The following is a 19,960-nucleotide window of genomic DNA, read 5'->3' on the forward strand; positions in this document are numbered from 1 at the left end:
AAGTATGAAGTCAGAAGTAAGTAAGAAACCAATCAGTCCGTCAGCAGTGTGTTGTTTGAAAATGCGCGCTCGCGTTTCCCAGTGGTCTTTAGGCAGCTGCAGGTAGGGGCAGGGGTAGGAGGGGCAGCAGCAGTAAGCCGTTCCTGCGTTCCTGCGCCGCTGCAACTGCTGCTAGGCTTAGTTCAGTTGTCTAGGCTACGCTGCAATTGAAGGTGCGTCCCCACCACAGAACTAAACAAATGGACTAACGATTGTGAGATGTAGTATGCAAGGTCACAATTTCATTCAAATATCTCAAATAGAGCATTTCCAGGTTCAATTTGCCGTGTTTTTGGCGTGGATGGATGGCAAGTGCACCCGAAATATCGCTGCAACTGCCCGCCTTGGCTGCGGCATGTTCATGGGGACTGCATCCAGTGGTGAGAGTGCATTGACGTAAGCCAAGTAAGTTCTTTTCTCACTGCGCTCGTTTCTTTTTCCAATTAATAACAGACATGAGGCGGAGCAATTGCCGCTATCATACATCCAGATGCCCTTTCCAGACCTTCTATAACATGGCTACGGCAACCACCCAGCTACACAGCCCTTCCTCGATTAAGGGTGTTTTCCCGAGTTGGCTTACATGATCAAAGGCCAAAGATCTCGGCATCTGTGATTTATTGGGGAAGACGATCTGTGACACATGGATCCTAGAGGGGCGGCACAATCCAGATCAAATGTCAGTTCGCGAAAGTAATCCCCAAGTAGCTCTGCGGCGCATGTTTTCTCTGTAGAGCCAACACCATATTTCAATACACATGTTTAATGCCCCTCGTTGTGCCAGCTGTTAGCAATGTAAGATACCTCACTCATTCATATGAAGGTTTGAGATCTGTGTGGTTGAAATTGCATACAATTGGCCTAGAACTCTGGTGCTTGACCTTACTCCGAACACTGTTTCCATTAATATTATCGTCGACTAATCATCTCATCAATCATCAGTCTAATCAACCTGCGTTTTCACCGAATAAACATTTTGACGAATCACACCATCATTCTACGCATGAAGCCACTCCACTGCATCGGAGCGGGTGCATGCGGTAGCGTCTGGTCCATCGATTACGATGGCGCCGACGAGGTTTTGGCATTCAAACGAGAAGATGGCGCCAAGAACCGCTCCCTACTGAACGACTATCAAGTCCATCATTCCATCATCCGGGCTCTACCACATTGCCCCACGGGCATTCGCACTGCTTTTCAGATTCCTCAGTGCCACGGCTTCGCGCGACCCGAAGAGATTCCTCCCCTTTTGCTACAAAGATTTCCCCCAGACCAACAGCAGCCATGCAACATCTTGACCTCGCAACGGATCCCACCATTGGGTAAAAATGTCCGTGATATGCTCTGCGACAAGTACTGCCCGCCTCGCTTCCTCGACCAGATCAAAGCCGACCCCAGGTCCGTTGACTGCATGATCCGACCCTATCTAGGCCGTCGCCGCGATCCGGGAAGCAGCGGAAGTCGACGTTCGATGTTCCAGTCCTTCAGCCTGCGCAACCATATTGTGTCAGTTGACCAAATGGACGAGCTGGGCATCGATTTCGAGACCAAGGAGGAATACGCAGTTGCCATGGCTAAGGTATTGGCCTTTATGCACTGGTGCGCGCGCATAGACGCTGACGATATCGAGTTTGTCCTTGCACCACCCCCGCCTCCACCGTCGTCCAACCATACACATCAGCACCAAAACCCAAGTCCTACGGTATTCGATTCTAAGTCCCTTGGCCGCCATTACCTATGGATCCTCGATTTTGATCGGTGCAAACCCCTGACTATGAACGAAGAAGGCATAGCACTGGCAAAAAAGGCCTTCTACCGGAATGACCTCTACTACCCGCGCCCGGGACGAGCTCACCCCGAAGACCAGCAGCTTTGGGCGACGTTCAAACACAGTTTCCTAGATGCCAGTGCCAACATCATCAAATCAGGCCCTGCTTCAGAAACGGAAACCATACCAGTACACCTTCCCGCTCGCCTACTCGAAGCCATAGAATCTGGCATGGCCGGGGTAGAAAAGGGCTGACGGGGCAGAAACATGGGGGCTCATCAGGATATCCCCAAATATACATCCGCACGGGAGGCGTGTTCTGGAGACATGAAATTCAGAATATCCTCATCAAGCATGCCGTGAGTTGATCGACACCGCATATGATTATTATCGAATAGAGCAAGCATTTAAGGAGCATGGTGTTCTGAACAGACAACTCTGGAATTACCCGCACATTCTCCAAACGGACCCATAAGCTATGCAGCCCCCGCAGCTACCTATTTGCTGGGGGGCATCACTAGCTCGGTGGGTTAGTTAGTGGCTGCAACGCAAACCCATGATATCGTACGTGGTAGATTCCCGTCGTCCTCTTCCAACAATTCTTCAGATACCCCTTTCGATAGTTCACAAGCCTGGCCTAGATTCCCCAGGCCTCAGAGCTATGTATATGATGCTCCACACTGCTTATTTTCTGTGATCAGCGGTCAATGTGAAATTTGTGGTGGGGGCTCGCAAGCACGATGCCTGGACCAGAACTTCTCAAGATGGGGCGGTTTCTGCGACACAGAAAGTACGTTGTATGGCCAGATCATCATCGCCCGGAATAATTCGCGTCGGTGGCGCTCAGGAATCATCTGTCAAAACGATGCCATTGCCACTCCGGTGGCCGGGCTTGTCCCTCCGTCTACCGGAACGGGCTTGGCGTTGCATTCCACTCTAGGGTGGGCGGCCCGAATATTGAATTCAGCTGTCGCGACCTTCTGATTCGCGGATAATGCTGCCTCACACTCCGTGCAAACCTTCTGTTGCGCGCATGTTCGTCGTACTACAGGCTTTCTCCATGGTGATATAATTGTCACTTCCTTCCAAGAGATGGTCTCTGTTCCCCAGGCTTCTTCTTCACGTCCCCTGCTATCGTCTCTGTTCCTGTCTTCGCTCATTCAATCTAGCTGCAATGGCTTCGAAAGCGGCATTTGCCTTCGGCATGGTCGCAGCCCTCATGGGTCTGCAGGCCAATGCACAGAACCCGTAGGTTTACTCGTTCTCCATGGTATATTAAATCATTCACGTCTAACATCGTGCAGTGACGATACCGCAGAGGCCTCTCCCAAGTTGACCACCTACAAGTGCACCACAGCTGGTGGCTGTGTCTCACAGAGCACGTCGGTCGTTATTGACTGGAACTACCACTGGTTTCACACCAAGGACTGGCTCTCCTGCACCACCTCCAGCGGAGTCAACTCGACCCTCTGCCCCGATCAAGCAACATGCGCCAAGAACTGCATGGTCCAAGGAGACGCCAACTACACCGCGAATGGTGTGGCGACGACCGGCGATAGCATGACCATGAACCAATTCACCTATGGCGCAAATGGCATCCAGAGCGCTTCCCCGCGCGTATATCTCCTCGGCGCCGATGGCAACTACGTATTGACAAAGCTGTTGGGTCAGGAGCTGACTTTCACTGTCGATCTGTCCACCCTGCCCTGTGGAGAGAATGGTGCACTGTACCTCTCTGAGATGGATGCGTCCGGTGGAAGGAACCCTTACAACACCGGCGGTGCCAAGTACGGTTCCGGTTACTGCGATGCTCAGTGCCCCGTACAGAACTGGATGAACGGTACGCTCAACACTGCACATGCTGGCTACTGCTGCAACGAGATGGACATTCTCGAGGCGAACTCCAGGGCGAACGCCTTCACCCCGCACCCATGCACCAGCACCGACTGCGACAAGGGCGGCTGCGGTTTCAACCCCTACTCGCAGGGCCACAAGAACTACTACGGCCCCGGCGGGACGGTCGACACGACCAAGCCGTTCACCGTCATCACCCAGTTCATCACCAACGACGGCACCACCCGCGGCACCCTGAGCAAGATCACGCGCAAGTACATCCAGAACGGCAAGATGGTGGCGAGCGCCGTCGAAGGCGGCGACGCACTCACGGCCGACGGCTGCATCGCCGCCGACCCCGCCGCCGCCAACTTCGGCGGCCTCCCCACCATGGGCAAGGCGCTGGGCCGCGGCATGGTGCTGACCTTTGCTATCTGGAACGACGCCACCGGCTTCATGAACTGGCTCGACGGCGGCTCCAACGGGCCCTGCAGCGCCACCGAGGGCGACCCGGCCCTGATCCAGAAGAACAACCCCGACACCCACGTCGTCTTCTCCAACATCCGCTGGGGCGATATCGGCTCGACGTTCAACAGTGGTGGTGCTGCGCCTCAGCCGGGGACTACGACGACTTCGAAGCAACCTACGCTTACCACCACCACCAAGGCGAGCACGACGACGGCTGCTGGACCCATGCAGACGCAATTGTGAGTTTTGATCGTTCATGTTATTCATACCATATAACCGGTTGTGGGACACTCACTGATACTTGTGACCTGTTCTAGCGGACAATGCGGTGGTAGCGGCTACACAGGACCCAAGACTTGTGTCAGCCCATACACTTGCAAGGTTTCCAATGAGTGGTAAGATCCCGCTGACTCCACCTCCCTGCTTAGCTTTTACTGACATAGTTTTAGGTACTCTCAATGTCTGTGAGGAAGGGATTGAGTTGAAGACCAGTGAACGAGTGACAGAGGATGAAAGATATTAAACGAAATCAAGAGACCAACGACTGAGTTAAAACCAGTGTGTGGATAATAGGCTTGTATTATAACACACCAGCTGAGCATGTCACTTTATGCAAACAGATGGCAGTCGTGTTGTCACTGTCCAGTACTGAAGCATTCTCATTATCCTTTCATGCTCCCCCAAAAGATCAAAAGTAATATCAGATATCTACACCTGCTCGTCTCAACTCATGATTTCAATAATACGAAGGAAACAATCAATCTTCAACTTCCGGCCAATTGTGATTTGGTGTTGGGCTTCATCTTTCATCCCAACGTGTTGCAGGCAAATCAGGGGTAACGATCCAAAGTCGTATTATAAATCCAATGAATAAAACACATGGTGATGGCCAAATAAGAGACTGTAAGAGTTTGGGGAAGTGAGAAAGGAGACGGGATTTCGTCGTTGTTGTCGCTGTCGCTATCGCCAAAAAGAATATCAGCCAGGAGGATAGAGGCTCATTGCTTGCGTCCGGCTGCTTGTCGTGATTGACGCCAATGTTATCGCCCAACGCGAAAGGTGCGAGAATAAGCTACACGCAGCTTATCATTCATGATTTGCGATGTCTTCGTCGCGGCGTGCAACAATCCGATAACCCCTGGGCTGCCGCGCCAAGCCACCGCTGCACCGAGCCCCTTTCCACCGTATCCTTGTCCCTGACACTCCCCTCCTCCTCCTCATCCATGACGAAGATGCCAAACTGGCTCGTCCCCGCCTCGTTCTCGCCCCCACACGCCCGCCCTTCGTCGTCCGGAACCAGGCCCCATCCCATCCACAACTTGAGTCCCCGGTCGTCTTTGTCACAAGTCGACGAGGGCTGCGGCCAGCGCGCCAGCATATTCCCGCCCGCGATGAGCGCCAGGACCGACGCGATGCTAGCCGGTCTTCCGCGCGGCATCACGTCGGTGCGCGGCTGCGTGGCCCAGCCGAGCGCGGCCGAGACCAGCGCGGCGGCCAGGAGAGCTTCGAGGATGCGCGTGGCCGTGGCGTCCTGCACGACGCGGCGGCGGCCGGCGGCGTACGTCGCCGTGGCGTTATAGCGGCCACGGTCGTCGAAGGCGGCGGGGCCGCTGACAAGCCCGAGGTTGTTCGTCTGGTTCGCGGGTACCCGTTGCTGCGCGATGTACTGGGCTGCCACGATCCCGTGCTGTTTCTCAATGGCGGCGGCGATGCGACCGCTGGCCGCAGCGTCGCCCAGGTCGGACAGCAGAACGGCCCAGGGGGAGGACACGAGTAGGCTGAAAAAGTTGTCCAGGAGCTGCGGGTCGAGGCTGAGGCTCGCCAGGTACATGTAGCTGAACCACGCACGGAAGTGTAACTTGGTTGACGACGTGTTGCGGGCGGTGGTCTGGTGTAGCCGTGGTGGAGCCCGCTCGTCCATATCGAGCTGGCTTCCTGTGAACGTCACGTCCGCATCCACGGTCTCGAAGGTTGTGTTGCATCCCAAGGCAGAGACGTGCTGCACAATGGGATTTGCCTTGTAGTCAATGCGGCCCCAGATATAGAGCAACTCACTGCAGCCATTGATTGTATTGGCATTGGACTTGGAAGCCAAGCCGAAGTAGGTCGCATTTGGGTATGTGGATAGTATTGCATTATAGCCGGAGCTTTCTGTGTGGGAGATTCCGCACTCCTCTCCCTCGATTCCGATCTCGAGGGGGTTTTGATGAATTCGGTGGGTAATACTGGTCACATTGCCCCAAGCGATGTGTGTCCGTATCTTGGAAACCCCGTAGGACCGGCAACTCAGTTTCCCGCGAATAGCTGGGATCACGGCAGCAATCGTCGGTATAGATGCAGTACGAACGTTGGGGATGGTTCCTAGCGAGGGAGCCGATGATAACTCGGGGAACGCCAGGTCATCGTAAGTAAATCGAGGGTAAGAAACGTTACCGCCCAAGATCGTGGAGGATACGCTGCTATATGCGAGGTCCCGGTCACCCGAACTATCAAAGCTATACGGGTCAAAGTTTCTGAGTGCTTGAAGTGTGGTTGGGACCGTTGTGGCAAGAGGAAGCACCTGGAACAGCGATCCAGAAAATATAGTGAAAAGTGATGCAATCAAAAACGCAGTGGTGGTTGCGAGCAGTCCGATATTTGTAAATTTGACCTCTCTGTAGAGGATTCTGGGGAGAGATGCATCCAGAAGGTCGGCAGACGTCATCCGGGCCACATGGACTCCTTTTCTAAGTATCATGTAAGGAGCAAGGGCTCGAATACAGGAATCGGTTGCGGATAGGGATAAAGCGAACAGTCCACAAACGAGTGTTGGGATTGCCGTCCAAGTGTAATGAAGATAGGAATCATTTCCGGCATCCCCAATGCCTTCATTCTTATTGGACTCCTGTAACGTTAGCTCCAGCGTGATTAACATGGACACTAGGCCAATACACAAAGAGGAGCGGAAGATTGGGTGGAGGAGTGGTGGGTGATACGGGTCTGAGGAGGCCTGTTTCGCTGGTTCCGCATCACCATCTCCAATGATGCAAAATTGCTTTTGGCCGGTGGCTGGATCAAGAGCAGTCGTTGACTGGAAAGCCTTCCCTTTCAGGTATTTATCCAAGTATTTGTCGTCAGCCAATCCAGCGTAGCGTAAACGACGAAGAAGTTCCTTGCTGTAAAACGCAATAGATGTCATGTTTAGTATAGAACTGGGATTGGATGGCAGAATATCCTCTCTAGGAACCAGGAAGAGTGAGATGATGGCGAGGACGACACAAAGTATGACCAGTCCAGCAATCCACTGCGCTGCCCAAGCCTGAACAAGAAGGCGGTACTGGTTGACTGTGGCCAAACCTGTTATATCTGTCGACTGCGGACGCATCAAACATACTTTGGCGATAATAGCACTGAACTGCATGTAGTAGTCGGTTGCGATTCCTTGCAGAAATTGTCGATCGTACAAAGATGCTACTTCTTGACCCGAATACCACTGACTTTTCAAGAGCGTTTTGGTGTATGTATCAACGTCCACCAGTGCTGAAGAAATTTCAATCGACTGCTGGTAATAATAGCCATATGGCGACATCACACCATCGGAAGCAGCAAAGAGGGCATCCATGATGCGCCACGGGCTCACAGAGTCTAGTGTCCTGGTAGTGCTGACCTGTAAAGGTGTTATACTCCTGGTTTGTGTTCCATTGCGGACGACTTCGAGGTTCATTATAGTGTACCTTGGCACACAGAGCAACTGTGTGGACTTCTTCAAGGTTCCCGTAAACGCCAAATACTCATTCTGCGACGGGTCCCTAGTGTAGCTCATCTCACCGAAGATGACAAAGACTCTTCGCCCTGCATCCCCGGTCGTTCCATCGCACGTTGTCCGGGTGAATCTTGCAAAGTTTATGACCGCAGTGGTATTGTCTTCGCCGCTCCACTGAACGCCTCCCATCTTCAATTTCGACACTGTACACTGAGGCGAGTTGATGGTGAGGTTCAGCCCCTGGCCGTTGTTGCTATCGTTAGGCGGCATTGCTCCTCTCAGCTTCACTTCCACTTTCTCACAATCCAGGGTGTTGATGATACCCTGCACCACGGTTCGCGTCTCTACGCCGCCTGGTAAGTCCGACTTTACCGACTGAAACGCATACGCGCGAGATATACCATCTGGAAAGAGAAAGTTTTGCGACCTCGATTCCTGTATAATATGCCATGGGAGGGTGCCAACGTTGTGAAGCTGTGTGTCGCTATCCACAATCTGATCTTGCAGAACCATGGGATGGGAGCCTTGAACTCCTGTCCATGTAAGGGTAATCAAGCCAGATGAGAGCACGATTATGAGCTTGATGATGAGGCCAATTGCAGTCGTAATGGACACGAGGAAATCGCGATTGCGTATGGAAGTGAAGGGTATGATGAAGGGGGACATTGATACATAGTCTAGGAGAAGAGACTTGGATGCAGGAGTTTCGGGTTGAGACAAGCGAGTCCACGGTGCTATTAGCTTGCTCTGATACTCTGCCCTAGTCCAGATGGCCGCGATTATAGTAAGGAAAGCAGTTGGCCCGTTAACCCAGAGATGATGGTTACTGGGTGTGCTTGTGGCGATCCCGCTGTTCTTGTTCGAGACAACGAATAGGGTCTCAACCGTGCCCAGTATAAGAGAAAATATGAGAATGAAACCGAGTAGGACCCGTCGCCTCAGGTAGAATGGCCGCCATTTTAACGGAGTCGTGGTTGACGGAGATGGTTCTGCAGGTGCGGTTGGAAATTTAGACTGCGGGTTGACGCTTGCCATTTCGCATTCATGCTGGCCATGCGAATGGCTTGTCGATGGTATAAGGGACTTGTAAGACATCAATGTGTACGATGATACTCTTTCCTTTTAGGTCGCCTGTGTCGTTATTTTGTTATCTTTCACTGCTGCTGTGTGTAGAATATAACAAAAATGGTATACGAAGGAAGAGAACACGACATTCGATTTCAGCAGCTTCAGCAGTGCCCATAGGCAGAAAGGCAGTCGGTCAGTAATTGCTTTTCCTCCACGCTGACGTGTATTTCATGTGGCTGAGCACCCCTCTGTGCAACACCTCCATCAACCATCCCTTGGCATTCAATTATCTACATATGAAGTATCTCAGGGCTGCTAGAAACTGGATGTGATGTGTGATGTACCCAATTGGCTAGCTCCCGTGTACCAGCCATCCAATGGGCTCGTACTTGGGAGATAGCTTCGGTGAGCCTATCCATCACATCCTAGGCTCATGCTGCATCGCCTCTCTAACTATATTCACAGGATAAGCCCTTGTTGGCCTACCTGCTTTCGTGGCTAGCATGTGAGGAGAAATACGACATAGAAAAGAGGTCAAGTCGACGTAAAGATCCGAACTTTCTGCGGGGATTGGACTCATCTATGCACGTTGGTACTGCATTATTGAGTTGAGTATTTACCTGCAATTTTCAGACCCTCCAAATTGCATACTGAAAACCTCCAGTCATCGGAGCGTCTGAGATGGTGGCGCGGGGCTGCACGTCATTCCATGATCAGGATATTCCACTCACATCACTGTGGCTTGTTCGACGTAGTGGATAGGAAACCGGCGCGCAAAAGTAAGCACACAAGTGGCAGATCTGAACCCATAATCCATGGTATGAGGTACAATACAGATAAAACTTATCTATCCTTCTCCAGGAGCAGCAAGATCTGCTTGGCAGTGCCAAGGCAGACCAAGACAGTGAAAACCAATAGCGTAGCCTCGAGCTGGTTATCTGGGCATGTCACTGTAGGCAAGCAGAAGCCGGTCGTATTTCGATGTCCAGCACTTAAAGGTCTGGGAAAACGGACGAACCAAGAAAGAAGTCGTATTCATGGTCCGGGTCGGTCTTCTAGGGCGCTGCTCCACCTGTTCCGTAGCCAGGGCGCCCCCGAAAGAGCCTCCTAATGGCTTGCCGCTAGAAGGGACCCCTGGAGGGACCCAGGCTTTAGTGGTGTGGACCACCGTTTAAGGCCGAAGAAGGCCACTAGAGCGCCTAAACACTAAACAGTGAATGTACCATGTGTTGCTGCATGTGCCATGAAGCATGGTCGCCATGGTCTACTACGTACACACCGTAAGCTTATGCACATGCGTGTGCCCCTAGACAGACTTCTTTCTCCTGGGTGTTGCTGGACGTAAAGTAACCCCTTCAACTTCTAGAGGCAATATAGTGAGAGAGAACAGTTGCTTCCTCACAACTAACAAGCTTCCTACCGATTACCGAGCATTTCCTTGTTTACTTTTAGCGCCCGCGCAGTCTCTGTTCGCATTTCAGCTCGCATGTCTTTGCCAACCAACAGTCCATGTAGACCAGCCCCGCTTTGGGGCCGACAATCACTCACTTGAATTGCTGTGGTCATCGAGCGATCATCAACGTCGATCAAAGTGCCACAGATAGACTCGTTACTTGTGGCAATGCCGCTGGTCAATGGCCTCAAAATGGCTTGGTAAGCAAGCAGAGAATCATCCAACTATGCGCAATCACCGAGCATGCCATCTTCTGACCTCGTCTCCGTCGCAGCGAGCCGTGCATTCGGGGACACAGGACTTCCGTCTGCAACCATGGCCAAGAGCGTGTTCTCATAGCCGTCCGCAAGCCGGGCCGGCCGTTGCGCCAGTGTCCGCACCCGCCAGACCGTTCTTGCTCGTGCAAGCCCCAGCCTCCGCTCGTCACTGCCGCCCTCCCCCGCAAACGGAAATGCGATTGCATCACCGACGCAGAGGATCCTCTGCCCGACGCCCCAGAGTCGTCTCGTCCAAGGCTGTCGGGCGCCTCTCCATCCATCCCCCAGCGGCCGCAGTCGCCTTCCCCGTCGCCAACGCGCGTCTCATTACCATCTAGCACCACGGCCAGCCACTCCGCGACGGCCGCCACTACAACGAATGCCCCAGATGCCGTTCCGGACGACGGCGGCTTGGACATTGATCTGTATGACGCTTAACATGCCTTTCTCTGCAGTAGCACAACTTTTCTAACGGTCAAAGATCAGCAAGCCAACCCGTCCCGACGCCGGCACCGCTGCAGGCCAATACAATGGGGGCCACGAGCCAACCCATAACCATCAATCTGAGTATCTGCGCAGCCTGTCTCAGCCAACCCCAACAGAACATCGTCTTCCAGCTTCCGCCCACGCTAGGAAATAAGGGTGCGCCCATCATAATTCAGCTGCCAGCCCACCAGACCGCGTCGCAAGGTTCGGCCAACCCACAAATGGTACCACAGATCTTCGAGGGCCGCCCTGATACAAATGCCTCGGCGCCGGCGCCACAAATTCCTGCGCAACCTGACCTACCACCACATGGAGAAGTGGTATCATCTGTTGCGAGCCTTGGTGATGAGTGTGGCGCGGGCGGTTGCAACTGCGGCCCTTCGTGCCAATGTGTTGGTTGTGTGGTCCACCCTTACAACAGCGCCACCGAGGACTTTGTTTTTTCAGCATATCTTGACAGCATGGGTTTGGCGGATCAACCAGGTCAGTTATGGGACTCTCAACATCTCGGGTTTGCTACGCCCGAAGTGGCATCCGGGAGTCTGCCGTGGACGTGGGCTGGCTATTAGAACCCCAGCTCACGTATAACCCGAGTTCTGTTGGCCCAATGGCTGAGGATGCGTATTTAGATGACGACTTTCTTGTCATCAATTATTTAAATTATACAACGTATCATTAGGAAGATATAACATTACTGAGTTTATATATACTTCAAATATCAAATACATTAATACAGGTATAATCCGTAAACAGATGTAAACTAAAGTCCGCTCTCACCTTAATGGCAAGTGTTATCATCGTCCGTGCCAAACCGGCCAGCGAGTAATGTACCACAAAAGACACCGCCGAGGGCAGATAAAAAATACCCCAAGTTCATAGTCATAACCACTAGCATGCTATACCAGAGAGGAGAGACTTTCGAATTAGCTAGGTATGCGACGTGCAAATTTGGGCGCCGCCCTGAACCCCCGTGCTTCTCGTTGACTTACAGCAAGTAGCTCACAAGTACAATGGTAAGTTCACAGAACGCCCGCACAGCACCGACGGACGTCGGAGGTATTCTCCTCGCCTGGGGCATCTCGCCCGCGGCGCCGCCGTGGCCCAGGCATGCCGTTGTCTCGGTTTCGTCCTCGTCGGCCGGCGGTGGCGGGCCGGTCTTCTCACACCTGGCTGAGGCGCCCATGGCGCGGGCTTCCTCGAACACAATGTTCCGGAAGGCGACCAGGAGGCGGTGGATGACGCCCATGGCCAGTACGAAGACGCATGTGGCGGCGTAGGCGGCAGGGCCGGAAGGCGTCCAGGCTCGGGAGAAGAGCGGCGTGGAGAGGGAATGGAAGAGCACCATGCCCATCTGGTCCATGCCTACGGCCATCGCGGTTGCAGAAGCCGCCCCTTGCCTGGTCATAGTCGCCGTCGTAGGCGTCAGCGATGGCATCTCCATATCAACCTAAACAGTGAAGATTCTAATGTGTGAGGCAACGACCGACGCAGATTCAGGTCCGTAAACTTGGATCAAGCCAAGACGTAAGGAATTTAATATTAGTTCAGAGGAAGGAAAGATCGTATTCCTTACATAATCTTTCCAGTTACAAGGACAGGCGCAGCTAAACAAATATTGCACCCCAGGAATATAAACAAATCCCCAGGACTTCCCCACTCCCATCCCTCCCCCCCAACCATAAACTGCGTTGCTTGTGCTGGATACCTGAAACAATGTGCTCACCTAGAGATCCTGCGGCTTGGCGAGATAAGAAAATAAGATGGTGGCGATAGGGCGCGCAAGTCGTTGCCACCCAACCTCAAAGCTAATGCGGAACCCGAAGGCACACCTCGTCAGCTGTACGAGGAACCCATGGGAATAGTCATGGACAACCTCCCGGTTCCAGCCGCTAGCGATAGGCTGAGGCGCTGGGCTGATGCTCTGAGCTGGCGGAGAGGGCAACCCAATGCCCCGTCTCTGGCCACCGTGTGACATTGCGCTCGCTCGAAATGCAGTAAGTGGTCTGTAGGATCAGGGTCAGGCCGCCCAAGCTAACTACGGGAGCATTTCTCTCCAGGTTTGATCCCCGTTCCCGCGTCGTTCCAACCCCCCGGTACATCAATCGGAGCAGCAGTGCGTGCGTGTGCACGCGTAGGCCCGTACCTGCAAGACCAGGGCGCTTTTACTTAACGCCATCAACGCTACCGCGGTAGAAGGGAATGGGCCAAAACGAGAAGAACAGTCGTTGCATACGGGAAGTAAGGGGTCTGGCATGCACGTGGACATTGCCTATGCTGTCTACGTCTGTCGGGCCACGCCCGCGAGTCGCCGTGCGAGAAACAGGTCGATGCGCTCCTGTCGGCCCAGCCGGGCCGCTGAGGTGCCCATGACACGCAGCTCTTCCAGCAGCGCTTCATGTGTCTTTAACCGACGGGCTGCCATCCTCTTGGCCCTGGTACCTACTGCCAGCAGCATGAGGCAGCTTCCCGTGCTCGCCAGAAGCAGGAGCGTGAGCACAAACCTACGGTTACGCATGAAGACGGCCTGTTGCCGGCAGCCCCTCGCTCCCCTGCCATCGCCATGCCCGTGCGCGGCCCTCTCGCCCTCGTCGCGCCATTCCTCCCAGTCCTCCCAGACCGCGTTCATGCCACCGCCACCGCGCCGCCGGGCCGTTTGCGCGCGCTGGTGGGTATGCGCGGCGCCGGCGGGGCCGCCGCCTTCACCCGGGGCCCAGCCCACGCCGTGCTCGTCGTACACGCGCCGGCGGGCCGGGTCGGAGAGGATGGCGTTGGCAGCCAGGATCTGGCGGTAGCGCTCGACGCGCGTGGCCTTGGGGACGCCGTGGTACTCGCCGCCGTGGACCCAGCGGTCCGGGTGGTAGACCATGACCAGCTCGTAGAAGCGCCGCTTGTTGTAGGGGCCGCCCCGGGCCTGCTCGAGGATCGTGTAGGGGTTGCAGTCCGCCGCGGACGGCCAGCGCGTGAGGACTTGGTGCTCGTGCTGCCAGCGGCCGTGCATCCGACGACGTGTTATGCCTCCCGTGGCTCCGAGGCGTAGCAGCCCGGGCTCCTTCTTCATCGCGGTGTAGGTTCGAACACACAGGGGGTGGTGGTGCAGGAGCATAGCGCGCTTCTGGGTTGCCGTTCTGGGGAGCCTCTTGCCTGCCGGGGTAAACAAACGTGGTGAGATCTTTAGGCCAGGAGACTTGAGCCACTCGAGGCAAAGGACAAAGGGAATAAGCGCAAGGAGCCCTCGAACATGGCACAGCTGCCGCAGGCGGGCATTTCGCCTCCTTTTCAGGCCGTTTGGGTGTATATTGGCCTCATCCAAACGGACTCTTCTTTGACCATTGTAGGGATCCTGCGACAGAACTGCGGAAAGTATGTAAAGATGCCCTCCTCCACTACTTCCCCTCGGAAGGTGCCGTGTTTCACTTGGCCCAGCCCAAAAGAGACCTGCTTGATGCAGGCCCGCACTCTGAGTTGCCCCAGCTGCCAGCCTGTACGGCGCGACTAACAAATGCTCTCAAATGTGCTCACCTCATTGTGTTGCACACGCTGTGACGCGACGAGGCCGTTTGAGCAGATATCATCAAAGAAAGACTAAAGCGTAAGCCCTGACAACGCCGATCACTACTACGATAGACCAACACCCCGCATCTCTACATATGCATAGTCCTGTGGGCATCACACATTGCTGTGCTCTGTATAAGGTATTGGTGCACAACGCCTACTGCTAACCTACTACACCTCGTGCTGATAGCGCTATGGTTCCCCCACTGGCACGGGCTTGGCTGCCTAGTGCCGCCACGGGGGCTAGCAACAAGGGTCTTGCGCAAGTTAGAGCAAAATACGGGATCTTTAACGAGACACACGATACACCCTTTTGCCGAACAGTGCGTCTGCATTGCAGTAGTCGACATACATACGTACTTATTAGAGTAATCGAGTGACTCGCAGACGGGTCACAATCCGAGACCCGATCCGCCCGGTGGTTATTACGAAATCTGCCTGGATAGGAAAAACCTAGGAACAGCTCGATAAACAGCCAGGCTAATAACTTCACCGAGTAAAACCATCTGCATGCGGTTCGAAAATCGTTTCTTCTCCTGCTGGCCCCGTAGGGCCCCTCCACCGATATCCTGCCGGTGGTGCAGTATTCCGGGATGCCAGAGAACACCCGTGGTCACTATTCCAACAACGTGCTCAACTTCGTCATGGAGATAGTTTCTCCACTTCCAGCTGACCTGCCATCAAGAGACGATTGTGATAACAACGTTCGAGACTGGTCCCCCGCTCGCTCTTTCTGGACTTGAACTTGCCATCTTTGAAGGTCGAGTTGGACGGGAGCGGGAGAGATTGATTGGCAGCCATGGCCCCTTTAGACTTAATAAGACTTCAGGCTGTCCTCCCTCACTTCCCGGAACGACAAGACGGAACGAGGGGATAGTGTAGAGGCAAGACGAAGGCAGCTCAGGACGGTGCTGTCAGATGAGAGATCCACTAGGATGATGATGTTGGTCATGCTTGATAATGTCTCTGCTCTCCAAGGCCTGCCAAAGCTTTATCGCATATAATCGCCTGAGCCCGTGAGATATTCCCTGCCCTTCCCTTCAACGACTTTTGGGCAACCTCTCGTGGCAAGGTCGCTAGTCTTCAGGTTTGAAACCGGCTGTTTCCCCAGTTCATAGACGCGAAACATTTGTAGTTGAACGTACCAATTTCTTCGATGCCAGGATTGCTTGGGTTTGTCGTTCGTAAGACGGCTGCACTCACCAGTGATGCTGCGGCTGTCCACATTCAAGTCCATGGACTCTCTATGGCCCTTGTTTTGGTTAAGAAGACCACAGATTTTCCCTATGTGATTTCTTTGTTTGATCCCCTTTTGCTCTCCTCTTCTTCTCTTCATGTTCGATCGCCGATTCACAAGTTTGATATCAAAACAATAAGCAGATCGTGGCAGAACACGGGGAAAAGAGAACAAACATGGCCATGATTTGCCAACAACGGCGGAGCTGGCTGCGGTATCCCAGGGCATTAGTCGTGAGGGCGGGCTTTTGGTAGTACCACTCGTTGTTTTCAAACAACTTCGATAATTTGATCCACGTATGCAAGTTTTGGTCAGAGTTCTTCAAATCGACAATCTCCTCTGCCTTGCGCTTACGCAACAAGGGGTTGAACTCACCCGAGGTGAGTGAACCACTTCGTTCTCAATGCCTTTTAGGATATTCTGGGCTACCTGATGGGCTGAAACTCCAGCAGTCGATACTAAGCTCTCATGCTCCCGAGCCCCAGGAGGGCCTTGACGAGTAGGGACTGTATCGTGAGGTCATTGTCGATTTTCTTCGGGATTTCGATGCCAAAATCATGGTTCGAATCAGCTTAATTGTCGTTGTGAACCATTATAGCATTCGGGTTGTGATGTGATGCGATGAGAAAGGCACTCATCTTCCAAGACACGTAGATGACAAGACAGTGTCAAAATTGATGGCTAGTTGTAAATGATCAGCACAACGAGCTACCATAACTGCGTAGCAGTACTTACTCTACGAGCATGGCGGTCGTCCGGTAGGAGGGAAGAATCGTGAGCTGCAAGGCCTTTGGTGCGTATGAACGGGGCGTAGGCGGGTAGGGGGTGATCATAATTATGTCTAATAGTTAGCCGACATTCCGATAGGAAGAGAAGCAAGAATTAGAATACAATCTCATATGGGAGTCACATACGTTGTGATGGGAGCACGAAAAAAAACATCACCACCTTGCTATTGCCATATTCTTCACAGCCATGACCAGCATGATCCAATAGCCATAATCACTCATAGCTCAAGTCAGTATTTCAGGGCTTCTCTAGTTCGTTAGTGCATGTCGCAGTATGGTTCCAACTTCTTGTTTCTGGCCTTGGCATTGCGCCACCCGGTGAGACGGAGCCAGTCTTCGAGGCGAACTTCAAGCTGCAGCCTGTCACAGCCCCTGAATGGTACATCAGGTCGTACCGCTGTATCCCGACAACATTCCCACCACCCTCTGTCGGTACACAGATCAGGTTTGTCCAGCATCGCCAACACCGTGTTCTTCGAACCCACGATCTCTTCAAACTTGCGCCTGCGCAACGAGGACTTGGACTCATCCGAGGTGGGTGAGCCATTCTCCTTAATAGGAGGGTCCTCCTCCTCCTTGTCCTCGCCCCGAGTTTGTCGGGGAACAGCGGTACCTTCTTTTAGGTTTTCGATGCCAGTGTCGTCGCCCGTCACACACTAGCTGAACAGCTATCCCAATCATACCTTGAGCAAAGGTTTGTCGCCTGAGCTCATAGGAGCAGACAAGTCCTAGGCAGTCGCCTTGCCCCCGCAAGCGAGTTCTAATCGACAGACCAGACCAAAGGTGTCCGCGGTACTGGTCTTCAGGCCCTGTGTTTCACTGATGGGATGGGAATGTACAACATCACCGGCCACAGCAATACGTACTCCTCGTCGAAATAAGCCATTATACTCACCAGTGGCCTCTTTCAACATATATCGAGAGTCCCAGGCCCGCGTCAAGTGAAGGATCAGAGGAATCCAACCACCACAGGCTTCAAGTTCTTTGACTCGTTCAGATTATTAGCGCCGCGAAAATGACGGAGAACGCGGTCGATAATTGGGAACTCTACATCGAAGTTCCTCGGCAAGTGAAAAACAACAAGTGGGTATTTCTGGCGGAATACTCTGAGCTTTTTACCTTGTCCGCGCTTCAGTGGAAGTTGTCAGACTCATTGGTTTATCGTCCTTTTCGCTTGTGACGGCGATCAAATTCGCTTAGGTCTCCAATCCAAATCTCCTCCTTTTCGTTTTCTGTGCGAATGGGAAGCGTCAAGCTTTTTCAGGCTACTGCGGATGACCACAGTGATTGCCAGTCTAGGTATTCCGCTCTTGTTGCATATCTCAACGAACATGAACACAGAATAGGGCATGGGCTTCTGGGTAGAGAAGGCCTGGTCGACCCCCATGTAGGCATGGGAAGGAGGTTCTGACTGCTTGGTGGCCGCTCACAGGATATGCCGCATTGTTGATTGCAGCGTTTGGTAGTATACAGACGTGTATCGTGTGCCGTCAAGAGATATGCTGTGTGGGGTGTGCCGGAGGGAGGGCCTAAGGCCGGGTTGGTTCTCTGGGTGTTAAGTATCTCAGGAACCTAGGAATTATCGTTAGCGATTCGTTTCCGGGAATTACACAAAATGGCGAGAAAACTGCCATACCCATATCGTCACGCAAGCATCGCCCTTGCCGCGATATTCGGTTTTCAGGGGCCTCTCGGTGCCGCATTTAGACGAGTTTGGGTTGTCAAAGGAGCAGTCTGTCTCCTTCTTCTCTTCGATAGGCTCACAGGTGCCCTCCCACGCTGGAATACACGGATAACGGCTGTTAAGAACGCGCCGCTCGTCCGAGTACCGGGTGGGTCTTCAAGACCTGGCGACGACGGGCTGTGGCGGCACGTGCAGAAGCGACGACGGGCTGTGGCGGCACGTGCAGAAGCGATAAGCAATCAGCGAGCGATCATCACCCGCGCGTTATTAATTTTGCCGTTTTCTACGGTATCTTCTTCTTGTTAGTCTGGTTCGTGAGTCGATAGTGGAGGAGGGATGAGGAAGACTAGATGGAGGAATAGCAGATGGAGGCTGTCCATCATTCGTCTCGCCCAGGTGATACTTGCGCCAAAACGCCACGAGCCGCTCCAGCCGTTCATCGACGTCGTCGCGCCAGGGGTCGGGCGCCAGCGAGCACACCTGCCGGTTTGGGGATGATGCGCTCTCCGCCCCTCACGAGTTCGTTTGGTCATGACCCTGAACACGACGGTGACGAACGTCTCGTTCGCCCATGGCATGCATGTCGCCCCTCTATGTATATGATATCCATGAGGCGCAGTCGACATCCGTTGGGTTGGAAGCCGAGAATTGCGACAGCTATCTTCAATATACCTGGACATAGCTGGTCGAGCCGCTCCAGATCTTCCTCTGGTTTGAAAGGGACTATCCCGTCGGGTACTACAGCTTCGCCCGTCACGCGAAGGAGGTACTCGCCAGCCTCGTACGACATGTACGGATGTCGTACTCATCGAATACGTAGAACTCCGTGAAATCGAAGAGGTTCTTGCCGGACATATGCTGTTGAGGGCTGGGACTGCCTCGACCTCCATGTCTTCGCGGACTCTCACGCGGGGGAAACCCACGTGGGCAGCTTCTTTTGACGTAACATCAGGTCGCAAGTAGTTGGGGATCACGTTGAGCTCTTTGGTGTCGGTGGAGGACTGGCGCGTCTGCTTCTCGATGTTCTCGTGCCCCGGGTCGTACATGATCACCTGGTACCTTAGACGCGGGTGGGTCTTTTTGTGAGTGCGGCACAGGGCGAGTGCCAGACCGCGACGAATGCATCGGTCGCTCCAGTACTTTGCGCGGGTCACGGTCTGGCCACTCTCCGCGTAGAGCAGTCGATAGTCAAGCGACCCGAACCTCTTGCTGGGCGAGTAACAGGCCCAGAAGTAAAAGCGATAGAAAAGTGCAAAAGAATGCGTTTCTGAGTTTATGAACATGTTCTCCCGGCGCTGCTATGTGCCCTGGAGTTGGGGGGTATGGTCAGAGTTCTTCTGGTTGGCATATCGTGTTCATGCTATTCCAATGGTGTGTGTGGGCGGAAGCTGGTAGAAAGTGAGCCTCATGTAAAGACTGGCAAGCCAGAATGCGAAGCCTATGACAAGTATCATGGAGACTTACTGGTAGATATCGATGATTTGACTGTGTCCGTGATGGGTAGCGTTAAACGCAATAAAAAGGAGTTTTTAAACTGACTAGAAGACCGAAGAATATACGAAAGGGTCCCTCTAAGTAACAATAA

General features: G+C 53.5%; 7 protein-coding genes across 7 annotated transcripts; 3 read left to right on the forward strand and 4 right to left on the reverse strand.

The window, feature by feature from the left end:
- Positions 1–1,042: 1,042 nt before the first annotated feature.
- Positions 1,043–2,062, forward strand: PG998_013176 (uncharacterized protein; the record flags this gene model as incomplete). Its single annotated transcript, XM_066879992.1, has 1 exon — positions 1,043–2,062. The coding sequence occupies one exon, from the start codon at positions 1,043–1,045 to the stop codon at positions 2,060–2,062; it is 1,020 nt and encodes a 339-aa protein (XP_066724131.1).
- A 919-nt stretch (positions 2,063–2,981) lies between these two features.
- On the forward strand, positions 2,982–4,576 carry PG998_013177 (family 7 glycoside hydrolase; the record flags this gene model as incomplete). The annotated part of the gene is made up of 4 exons (XM_066879993.1): positions 2,982–3,055; positions 3,112–4,347; positions 4,426–4,503; positions 4,558–4,576. The coding sequence occupies 4 exons, from the start codon at positions 2,982–2,984 to the stop codon at positions 4,574–4,576; spliced, it is 1,407 nt and encodes a 468-aa protein (XP_066724132.1).
- A 622-nt stretch (positions 4,577–5,198) lies between these two features.
- Positions 5,199–8,885, reverse strand: PG998_013178 (uncharacterized protein; the record flags this gene model as incomplete). Its single annotated transcript, XM_066879994.1, has 1 exon — positions 5,199–8,885. One exon carries the CDS (start codon positions 8,883–8,885, stop codon positions 5,199–5,201), a length of 3,687 nt encoding a protein of 1,228 aa, XP_066724133.1.
- A 1,678-nt stretch (positions 8,886–10,563) lies between these two features.
- Positions 10,564–11,066, forward strand: PG998_013179 (uncharacterized protein; the record flags this gene model as incomplete). The annotated part of the gene is made up of 2 exons (XM_066879995.1): positions 10,564–10,571; positions 10,646–11,066. 2 exons carry the CDS (start codon positions 10,564–10,566, stop codon positions 11,064–11,066), a joined length of 429 nt encoding a protein of 142 aa, XP_066724134.1.
- Positions 11,067–12,099: 1,033 nt separating this feature from the next.
- On the reverse strand, positions 12,100–12,519 carry PG998_013180 (uncharacterized protein; the record flags this gene model as incomplete). The annotated part of the gene is made up of 1 exon (XM_066879996.1): positions 12,100–12,519. The coding sequence occupies one exon, from the start codon at positions 12,517–12,519 to the stop codon at positions 12,100–12,102; it is 420 nt and encodes a 139-aa protein (XP_066724135.1).
- Positions 12,520–13,392: 873 nt separating this feature from the next.
- Positions 13,393–14,172, reverse strand: PG998_013181 (uncharacterized protein; the record flags this gene model as incomplete). Its single annotated transcript, XM_066879997.1, has 1 exon — positions 13,393–14,172. The coding sequence occupies one exon, from the start codon at positions 14,170–14,172 to the stop codon at positions 13,393–13,395; it is 780 nt and encodes a 259-aa protein (XP_066724136.1).
- Positions 14,173–16,948: 2,776 nt separating this feature from the next.
- Positions 16,949–19,658, reverse strand: PG998_013182 (uncharacterized protein; the record flags this gene model as incomplete). The annotated part of the gene is made up of 6 exons (XM_066879998.1): positions 16,949–17,347; positions 17,465–17,673; positions 18,167–18,263; positions 18,328–18,470; positions 19,048–19,179; positions 19,229–19,658. The coding sequence occupies 6 exons, from the start codon at positions 19,656–19,658 to the stop codon at positions 16,949–16,951; spliced, it is 1,410 nt and encodes a 469-aa protein (XP_066724137.1).
- Between the last annotated feature and the right edge of the window lie 302 nt (positions 19,659–19,960).

The sequence above is a fragment of the Apiospora kogelbergensis genome (genome assembly GCF_038363985.1).
Source record: "Apiospora kogelbergensis strain CBS 113332 chromosome Unknown utg000009l_segment0_segment0, whole genome shotgun sequence".
In the NCBI taxonomy this organism is placed as follows: domain Eukaryota; kingdom Fungi; phylum Ascomycota; class Sordariomycetes; order Amphisphaeriales; family Apiosporaceae; genus Apiospora; species Apiospora kogelbergensis.